The sequence below is a fragment of the Cryptomeria japonica genome, chromosome 3, assembly GCF_030272615.1.
Source record: "Cryptomeria japonica chromosome 3, Sugi_1.0, whole genome shotgun sequence".
NCBI lineage: Eukaryota > Viridiplantae > Streptophyta > Pinopsida > Cupressales > Cupressaceae > Cryptomeria > Cryptomeria japonica.
In genome coordinates, this window is record NC_081407.1 from 434,011,705 (window position 1) to 434,022,672 (window position 10,968).

General features: G+C 38.6%; 1 protein-coding gene across 1 annotated transcript in view; it reads left to right on the forward strand.

Moving 5' to 3' along the window:
* Positions 1–10,586, forward strand: part of LOC131068487 (probable cadmium/zinc-transporting ATPase HMA1, chloroplastic) — a 158,063-nt gene extending 147,477 nt beyond the window's left edge. The window contains exon 13 of the mRNA XM_058003671.2: positions 9,949–10,586. Coding sequence (XP_057859654.2) covers positions 9,949–10,128 — 180 coding nt within the window. The 3' untranslated portion in view covers positions 10,129–10,586. The remainder of the gene's footprint in view (positions 1–9,948) is intronic.
* The last annotated feature ends 382 nt before the right edge of the window (positions 10,587–10,968 follow it).

A 10,968-nucleotide genomic window follows, 5' to 3' on the forward strand; every position in this document is an offset into this window, starting at 1 on the left:
TTTCAGACCATGAACATTCATTTGGACACCCAATTCTGGCGCAATCAAAACTAATAGCAATAAGAGGCTGTCATGTCCCCTTTCTAGAGTGGACATCGGAGACGGAGGAGTTGGCCTATCATTGGAGTCTCGTAGGCTAGCAGAGGTTGATTGGGACTCATTCAGTGCATATAGTGATTGGATTTTGGCTTTACAGGCAGTTTGAAGCCAGTTTGGAGCAGTTCCTAGATTTTAGGGGGTATCCCTAAATTTTAGGAGGTCGTGACAGTTGCCAGTCGTGAGGTTATTCATGACCTTTTAGATGGTTTCAGTTTCAAAGAGATTGGGCTTGTTTCCTAAATTTTAGGAACATCCCTAGATTTTAGGGATGAGACTACCAGTGAATCCTTGATTTCCGACTTCAGTCACAGACAGGTGACAGGATGATTTTAGGGTTTGTAATGTCAGTTGGGCATTTTGTGGCTATTTGGGTTATATTTTTAATATTTCCTAAGTTAGCGTTTAATAATTAAATAAGGCTAAGTTGTTAGCCATTTTGGAGTGATAAGGGGTTTTTGGCCTCATCTGGATGCGTATCCCTTGGTGTGATAGCTCGTTGGAAAGGTCTTGGACTTTTCTAAATATTTCTCTTTTGACTCAGATCCTTTCGGTGAACGGATTTCTTTATATTTGAAAAAAGGTCATTTTCTATGCACTTGACAACTTAAAATGAGAAATATAACATTTTAACCCTAAACGCCCCATTGAGTCACTTTTAGGGTTTGAGCTTAGTGGGAAGGTGTTATAAGGAAGTTGAGACCTAATTCTTATTATCTTTTACACATTTTACATCTTGGATTTGAGATTTGGCTCTGGAAGAGCTTTTCAGCATCTGGGACGCCAACCCCAATGCCTTGCCTGTTTGGGACGTAGCCCCCAATACAGTGGTTTGGATTTGTTTGCAGCTATTAGCATCTTGGAGATTGTACGGCATTCTTTCTGGAGGTTCAGCAATTCTGACAGAGTTCAGCGTAGGGTTTGGGGTTTCTAACCAGTTGGGTGTACTTGGCAGCCGTACGGCTGTACCTGGCAGCCACTTTCCTTCCCACGTGCAGCACTTGGAGGGCTGGAATCTTGCCACAAATTCATTCCTAGTTATGTTACTCTTTCAGCATCCAGGTTGGAATTATTCCTGATTGTAATCTTCCTGAAATTATTGGAAATCTTCATCTGGTCAAATATTTGATTTTATATTCAGAAATCTGCCTTGAATCGAATTTGTTTTGGCTGTATATGAACTTCATTTTCAGTACTTTGTTCATGTACTTGTACTTCATTATTTACTTGTTGAAAAATCATCAAAATACAAAAAGAATTCAACCCTTCTGCAACTTTTGTCTATTTCTGAAAGAAAATATTAATAAGTAGGAAAAATCAATTTAAATAAATAAAAATTACAGCAGATTGGTAAAAGAGATCCATCAGGGATCTTTCAGTGGTATCAGAGCTTTGATCTTGCCAGCCTGTTGGGTGAAGATCAAGAGTTCTAATTCAGATTTGAGTTTAGTTTGGTTGAAAATCAAATCGGACATCATGACAGGGTTGTTTAGAAATAAACAAGCAGGAAAAGAATTTGAACAAACACCTTCAAGGAGTTCCAAACAGTCTAAGGGTACAACTCCTTCAACAAGTACAAGGAGAAGGTCTCCTGCCAAGACATTCAATGATATAGTTATGAACAACTATGATAAGTATTGCTCTCTTCCTAAAAAGATACGTGACCACCTTTCCTTCACACAATTCATGGGTGTACCAGTTGAAGATGACTTGATGTTTTCAAGTCCACGTCATCAACCAAGAACAAAACAAGAGTCAATTGAGAGCAAGGGAAGCAAAGGAAGAGGAGCAGATATGATGTTTACCAGTGAGATTGGTAGGAAACTATTTGAAGATTTTGAGAGACATGTAGATCCAATTGGTGCCTCTTTGGTTGGTTACAACGCTGTCCCATCATTTTTGGTGGAAGATGTGAAGGAAGAGTTTGTAACTTCAAGCAATACACAAGACATTCATGAGAGGTTTGATGAGTTTTCAGATTGCCCAAAGACTGATTTTGAATCAGCAATTGATGAAGAACATGAGGTTGAAATGGACAGCGTAAGTTTGGATTCATTTGTCACACTACTTCCTCTTCTCAATTGGGAAGACCATGAGGAAAGTCGAAATTTAATGGTGTGTAGTGAATCCAAAGATTTGTCACCACAGTATGATCATAATTCTGAAGTCCATAACAGCAGTGACGTAACTTATCTTCCTCAAGATATGACAGCCTTTGGTCATGAAGAGAATAGAGATTTGCATTCTACATTTGCGGGTGCTTATGGTACAAGCATGGGTTATGCTGATGCAAATAATACAACTCACCATAAGTCTGATTTTGTGTACTTTGGGGCAGCTGATATAAAACATTGCCAAAAGTTGAACGAAGATTGGTTACATAGAGCTGCCCAAGCAAAAACGCTTGCTGCCCAAGCAAGACACCACCTCCAAAGAGTCAAAGAGCGTCACAATCGGTTAGATGACGCAAGGATACAAAGAGAATCATCCATTAGATCTTTATTTCTTCCAAGGGAAGAAAAGGACAGCGAAGATATATTGAATGGAAATAGAAATCAGTTTGATTTTCTGAGTTTGATCAGCAATTTTCCTTCATCTAATGAGTCAAATTTGAAACCTTGCATTGAGAACATTCAAGTTGGGAAGACTAGGTGTGAAGTTTATGAGTTGTTAGGTGGCATTCATAGTGGACCAGCCACTGAAGGTTTATCCATGTTGCAGAACAAAAACATCTACTATTCATTTGTGGACTTGTCACCTCTTTCATATGATAGGGCAGCGATGTACTTATTAATTGGTGACTCAGTTTTCTTAGATGTGATAGTGGGCTATGAAGATCAGCGTGTAAGAGACTATATTTGGTGCATGGCTAAACAATATATTTATTTGGCATCCTCCAATGAAGACATACTAACTTGTGGAGAAATTGGGCAAGTTGCAGCCGCTGATCAAAGGTTTTGGAGAGGTTTCCATCACACTTTGCTTGTTGGAAATTGTCTTATTGATGGGTCCATTTCAACATTGAAGATTGGTGGTATTTATGGTTTCACAGTGGCTATAGAGAGACACGGTATCGAGGATGCCTCTTACTATCATTGTCTCTTCATGACAGATGGATGTGGATTTAGTTTTATTTGGGATCCAGGTGTTGATTCATTTGATACAGTGTCTTATAGGGATTATAGTATGTTGCTCCAGATATTAAGATTATATGGCACTTATATCAGAGGAGAGCAGCAGGAGCAGTTTATGTCCTACAGGTGGTTTGTGTGGGATCATGGTATAGACATGTGTAGTACCTTCCTTTCGTGGATCCTACATGGGTTGCTTCACTTCAGATGTATAGATGTAGTCGTGGGTGTACAATGGTTGTTGACACTTGGACGGTATGTTCGGAATATCACGAGGATGGAGCTGGAGTTTACCCACTATCCCTCTCAGTTTATCGAGCAGAGTGGGATGACAGTAGATCCACAGGTTGATTGTCATCAGATAGCTGGCGTGGATGAGTTATGTGATGTTACTCCTAGTGAGTACTTTGAGCCAGTTGATGTGGCAATTTCACCTGATTCTCTAGACAGGGTGATTGTTTCATTGCTAGTTGGTGATTACATATTTTTAGATGCCAGCTTGGAGAGTGATGATTTTAGTCAGTATTATATATTGTCTAGTGAGTTGGCATTAGATCTTCCGGCACATCAGCAGCAGTGTGTGGCAGTTGTGTGTCACTTGTGTCAGATGGGGTCAGATCACAGAGGGTCTTCCATGGATTGGCATTCATTGGATATTATGACGGATGTTATGCATGTTGGTGATCACAGACACACTAGTGGTCTTGGCATTTATGGATATTTGATCTATGGAGATGATATAGTTTTCCATTGCTCACTTGAGGTATTCAGCGGGAGCTATGCTTCGCTCTGGGACCCAGACAGTGTTGATTTGACAGCACAGGTGCTTCAGCATTTTGAGGAGCCATTCCAAATCGGGGCATTGCATGTTGTTTATATCAGAGATGAGCAGCAGTTACATGCAATGATTTGTTTACATCTTATTTGGGATGGTGGAGGATTGGTGTTTCAGTTGCTTGTGGGCAAGCAACTCTGAGAGGGGAGGCTTGTCATGTCCCCTTTCTAGAGTGGACATCGGAGACGGAGGAGTTGGCCTATCATTGGAGTCTCGTAGGCTAGCAGAGGTTGATTGGGACTCATTCAGTGCATATAGTGATTGGATTTTGGCTTTACAGGCAGTTTGAAGCCAGTTTGGAGCAGTTCCTAGATTTTAGGGGGTATCCCTAAATTTTAGGAGGTCGTGACAGTTGCCAGTCGTGAGGTTATTCATGACCTTTTAGATGGTTTCAGTTTCAAAGAGATTGGGCTTGTTTCTTAAATTTTAGGAACATCCCTAGATTTTAGGGATGAGACTACCAGTGAATCCTTGATTTCCGACTTCAGTCACAGACAGGTGACAGGATGATTTTAGGGTTTGTAATGTCAGTTGGGCATTTTGTGGCTATTTGGGTTATATTTTTAATATTTCCTAAGTTAGCGTTTAATAATTAAATAAGGCTAAGTTGTTAGCCATTTTGGAGTGATAAGGGGTTTTTGGCCTCATCTGGATGCGTATCCCTTGGTGTGATAGCTCGTTGGAAAGGTCTTGGACTTTTCTAAATATTTCTCTTTTGACTCAGATCCTTTCGGTGAACGGATTTCTTTATATTTGAAAAAAGGTCATTTTCTATGCACTTGACAACTTAAAATGAGAAATATAACATTTTAACCCTAAACGCCCCATTGAGTCACTTTTAGGGTTTGAGCTTAGTGGGAAGGTGTTATAAGGAAGTTGAGACCTAATTCTTATTATCTTTTACACATTTTACATCTTGGATTTGAGATTTGGCTCTGGAAGAGCTTTTCAGCATCTGGGACGCCAACCCCAATGCCTTGCCTGTTTGGGACGTAGCCCCCAATACAATGGTTTGGATTTGTTTGCAGCTATTAGCATCTTGGAGATTGTACGGCATTCTTTCTGGAGGTTCAGCAATTCTGACAGAGTTCAGCGTGGGGTTTGGGGTTTCTAACCAGTTGGGTGTACTTGGCAGCCGTACGGCTGTACCTGGCAGCCACTTTCCTTCCCACGTGCAGCACTTGGAGGGCTGGAATCTTGCCACAACTTCATTCCTAGTTATGTTACTCTTTCAGCATCCAGGTTGGAATTATTCCTGATTGTAATCTTCCTGAAATTATTGGAAATCTTCATCTGGTCAAATATTTGATTTTATATTCAGAAATCTGCCTTGAATCGAATTTGTTTTGGCTGTATATGAACTTCATTTTCAGTACTTTGTTCATGTACTTGTACTTCATTATTTACTTGTTGAAAAATCATCAAAATACAAAAAGAATTCAACCCTTCTGCAACTTCTGTCTATTTCTGAAAGAAAATATTAATAAGTAGGAAAAATCAATTTAAATAAATAAAAATTACAGCAGATTGGTAAAAGAGATCCATCAGGGATCTTTCAGAGGCTCAGACTAACCATGCAGAGGGACTTACAGTTAGCAAATTCCCAATGGTATGAACCAAAAAATCGTTAAGATATTCTCACACTTTTGCCATTAAAATCACTGAACTTTAACTAACTTTGATGAAAAAACCATGCAAACAAGTAAATGCCAATTTCAAAACACCATGCTTCAATGTTTTATTCATTTGCTTCAATTGCCATTACAACAATTTCTGCTCAGCAATTCCTATTCTACTCCTAATTCTAACTTCTACTTTGTACCTTCTAAACTTCAAACTATTTATTTTTTAACACCTTACAATGAGAGAGGCACTAACCTTTTATAGATTTTACATCTTGAATCAATGGCCAAGATCCAATCCATTCAATAGCTCAGATTTGCCTTCTAGAAACCCTAACAACTTTCAGTTAATTGTCTCAACAATTTCCAACCACCTTTCAACTACATTCCAACTGCTTTCAATTAATCCCCCTAGAAGACAAAAGTCCACAGGGCTCAAGACAAAAAGACAAATTTGGTAGCTGGGTGAACAATTAACTTTAGGCCCCCTTTTGTGTTGCGTTAAATTGGGCCCTAAAGTTGTAATTTTACAATAAAATAATTGCCATTACAATAAATTCAAATTCTTGTCATCTCCAGCTGTTCATACTCCATTTCTGCATGCTCCTATAGCACTCCGTGTCTTGTCACTGTCTTCCAGAGTTTTGGGAATGATCTCATCCTTGTACTTTGTCTTTGGTGACCTCCTTGCTTCATCACGATCACATCTTCAATTGGTGCCCTAGATTGTAGTGTTGTGGAGCCTCCCTTTGTCCTACGCATCTCGACGTCGCCTCTTGGTGGCCTCTATCCCTTCGATACTTTCATCCTTCTGACTCCCTTTGGTTGTCATCCATCCTGCATAGACAAGCAATTTCAAGAATCAATCACATTTTCATTTAGTCATTCATTCATCACTCTCATTTTGACTACCATCACATTCATTGGTCCCCTTGCAACATTTTAGCCTTATTGAACATCATTCTGAAATTATGTCCCATGAACTAAGAGCTAGGAAGGTCACTTTGGCCTTGGAAAGGTGATCAAGAAATATGACCTAGGACCAACCTCGGCACTAGGATGAGTTTTGGGAATAAAGGGCTTAGTCTAATTTGAAGTGCCAACACCACATGAAATATCCCCTTGAAACCTGGACTTAAGACTGCTGCAAATGGAGAATTTTCTCATCCAAACCCCTAAGTTTGGAGAAGGCTTCAAATTTGGTGTTGAGAATCTTAGGAATAAAGCATATTCTTCTTTTGACTGCTAATGCCGAGTCTTGAGGAAGGAAAGCTCAGTTTAGAAAGAAATTCGGTGTAAAACTCAGTGATGGGAACATGCTTTAGAATAACACTTAATCCAGCCTTTGTGCAACCACTGAACTTACAGGGCTAGGGGCAAAACTCGGTCAAAACCTTGGCCTTAGGAACTTTTTTAGGAACAAGGCCTAATCCTCATTTAACTGCCACCACCAAATTTGGAAAGCAGGAGTGAAACTTGGACTTAACCTCGGGGGTAGGAAAGGTTTCAGGATTAAAGGCTTTATCCCAATTTTGCTGCAATCACCGAGTTTGGGAAGAACCGGGGCAAAGTTGGGTGGTAGTAGACCCTTTTAGATTAAGGCATGCTTCTGATCAAGGTGCAGAATTCACTGTCTGTGCCCATGAACTTCCTCCATCTTCTGATATTTTTCACAAAGTCAGAACGTCATGAAGAAATTCTGCTTTGAAGTTTGGATTTTGACCCTATCTTCAGCTGATTCTGTAAACTTGGGCTAAAGTTTGCTCCTAGGAAACATTTTAGTATCCAGCTTATTCCAAATTTTTATGCAAGTACCGAACTTTGTAGGGTGATGGGTGAAACTCGGGCTAAAGTTTGGGGTTAGGAAGACTTTAAGGATTAAGAGATTAATCCCATTCCAAATGCAACCACTAAATTTTTGGGGGATTTGTGGAGAACTTCAGTGTAGGGAAAGGTTTTTTGGAATAAGGTCTTATTCCAATTATGAGTGCAAACACCGAGTTTTTGGGGAATACTCCAAAATTTAATTCCAAGTGTGGGCTGGCCTATATTTTGCTGTGTTCTATGTATCCTCTTGGATCAAGTTTTGGCCCTTGGATGATCTTCTTCCCTCCTTATGGCGTTGATCCAGTCTGCCTCTCTCTTTATTCACTTTGCTCCTTTCATGCTTGGACTTCACCTTACGCATCATTCCATGCTTCTTCACTTGCCATGCATCCTCACTTGCTTCCAAGATGCAATGCAAGTAGCCCCAAGGCAACACTATCTCAACTTCAAGCCTAATGAGGATTCCTAAATACCCTATAGCTCAATGGCCAACTCTGACAGTAACTTCCTCAGAGTCATTCTAGCTGAAGCCCTGCTCTTCTAGTCTGATTTTCTATATTCAGGGGATATATCTTGGCCTAGGCTTAATATTTCTCAGAAGGACAAAATTGCCTCAAAACACTGGCGAAGCCAGTAAAAGAAAGGGGGTTCCTGTTGGAGACGGGGAGTGTGTGCACAGCACAACACAATCCTCCAAGCAATACATTGTAAACCTAGTGGAAACAAGCATGCGAGGGAGGACCTTATAAATGCAATAAAGGACAAAACTTTAAGGACTAGGTTTGAGGTGTCAATCATATGAAATATCACAAAGCATACCTCAAGAGAGGATAGTCACAAGCCATACATGCAAGCTCAAAAGGAGTTGTGAAATTATAATATTATTGTTAAAGTATGTCAAATCTTTTACAACGATCATGGAAGGGTTGAAAAAACTCCTAAACATTATATTCCGACCTCCAAAAAGAACCCTCCATATTCTTTTGGCTCTTAGATGGATCAAGAATGCTCTTTATTAAGTTGCATACTTTACATTAATTCCTTTTCACATAAGTAATTGCCAATACCAATTGTGTTGTAGCTATCAAACAGTAATTGAATGTGGAATGTAGGAGAATACCAGTCCATATAAGATTTCTGGGCACATTGGCCTTCATTTTGGGCCTCCAATCTCCACAAAAACATGTGCAAATACAAACTACAAGATCTATCTGTATATATCTCTGTATGAATGAGTAAAGGATGTCAATATCGAATGGAAAAAAGAAGGTTGGGCATATTGGTCATAATTCTGGATCCCAAAGTTATAAAAAACATGCATTATAATGAGCTGGATTTTCAATTTTGTGTTCTTTTATTGAACAAAACATCTGGGCTAATATATGCTCTAAATAGCAAAGTTAGGGTACCCAGCAACATTTCTTCATTTCTCAAAAACTGCTTCATTCAGGAGGCCATAATCTTAGATTTCCTTCTCTGAATTGAACACTTTTGCCCATTCCATTGTCAAGAGCTTTCTCTTAGCAGGTAATAGCCCATACTCTGGATATATATTGGCATAATCAACGGGCTATCAAAGTTGTCCTTGAAAATCTACTGCAACACTGTAGGAGAATGAATCTCCCTCCATAATCTGATAAAGATTAGTAGAAACATTTTCGATGTGGAGATTACAGAAAATAGCTCTGAAGGTTTGGTTGAGCCTCATCTCCTTTGGTGTTTCTCCCACCAGAAACCTAAACAAGCTTTGCTTGTCCTGCAAAGGCTGTCAAAACCTTGTTTGTGGTCATCAGCTGGTGCTCAAAAGATTTCTTAGCAGCTGACTCTGCTGAGCTTTGTTGCCTTGTTAGTTCAAATATTCTAAGCTTGTCTATATTTTTCTGGCTTTTCTTAAAGAAACTGATTCATCCCTTGGAGCTTTTTTTTCCATGAATAATGATATCATCAACCCTGTTTACATCTGGTTTTAATAATCATGGGATCTTGGTTTCAAGCTATTCTCTATTAATATTTGGAGACTTACGTAGGGGTTTAACAATAGCTAGTTGAGATTTTTCTTCTTGGATATCTTTTTTATTTTTGAAGCTAGATACAAATTCCTAAATAAGTTATTATTAAAGGTAGTGCTCTTAATAATGCACGTCTTTACATAAACTAATCAGAAAATGTAATTTTTTTTCAAGCAATCGTAATTATGTGTTTCTAAATTTCTATTTCTTAGATCAGTTTTTCTTAGGAAATTTTCACTTTACTATTCATCTTTTTTTGACTGTCTCCTCAGAGGATTAAAATCATGCTTACGCCATCTATTGGTGTTCTTGCATTGGAAAATATGGCAACCATAAAGCATTTTAATTAATTGCACGCAAGTTAAATTTGATGTTTTTAGATATGGCACACAAATAGGGTTTGATTGATTCATCTTTTTTCTCTGCAGGTTTTGTTGCATGAGGGTGGAACACTACTTGTGTGTGTCAATTCAGTCCGTGCATTACATAATCCTTCTTGGTCATGGACCCATGACTTAAGAAGACTGGCAAATGATTTTATTGCATTGCTAACAAATACATTGAAAAGATTGACCTCTTCCAACAATGTTCAAGCAGCATCATCGTAGCCCACTATGTAGGCTTTGGCTTTGTATTGTTTATTCTGTATTTACTAGTTTTATTGTCATTCACATCAAGGTCACTGAAGGGAATTGGAATATTAAATGTTCCAGTCACTTTTATGAAGTGAGACCAATAGCAATGAATCTTCTCTTTCCTCATCATATGGTGACCTTTTTCTACACTAATGAAAGTATCTTTTATGGTGGAGGCCTTCTTTCCTTGTTGAACTAATTCGCAAGAAACAGCTAGTTGTGTTACGAGAAGGTTGTAAAATTTGCAATTTGTAGAGAGGGGTTAAAAACTATGTTAAGCGCTAACATGGATGCTTAAGAGCTACAGAAGTGTTAATCATAATGTCTTTAATCTTATTAAATACATATGTTGTAGCAACCACAGAGCATATAAGAAATTCTACAGATGCAAGAAATAAGATTATATTTAAAAACTTTATTCCTTTTCAAAATGCAGTATTGTTAATGAGACCATCCATGAAAACAACAATAGTGAGTTCAGTTCCAAAACATCAAAAATCTATTGAATATATATGCAGGAGCTCTAGGAGAAATGAAAAAGCTCTTCAGTTGTAACTGAACAATAAAACATCTCTTTACTCTGAATATGATTGTTTTGGAAATTGTATATGATGAGCTTTTTGGTATATCTAGGGGCAATGAAGAACCAGAACCCATGTATTGAAACATAATCTTGTGTGAAAATAAAGGAAAACGTTTTTCTCTGGCAGGAAGAATGAAGTAACCTTTCAATATTCCATTGGGACGGCTGTGAACTATGGCACTAGTGACACATTTAAAAGAAAAGTGTTGCTCTGTACTAGCATTGATGGA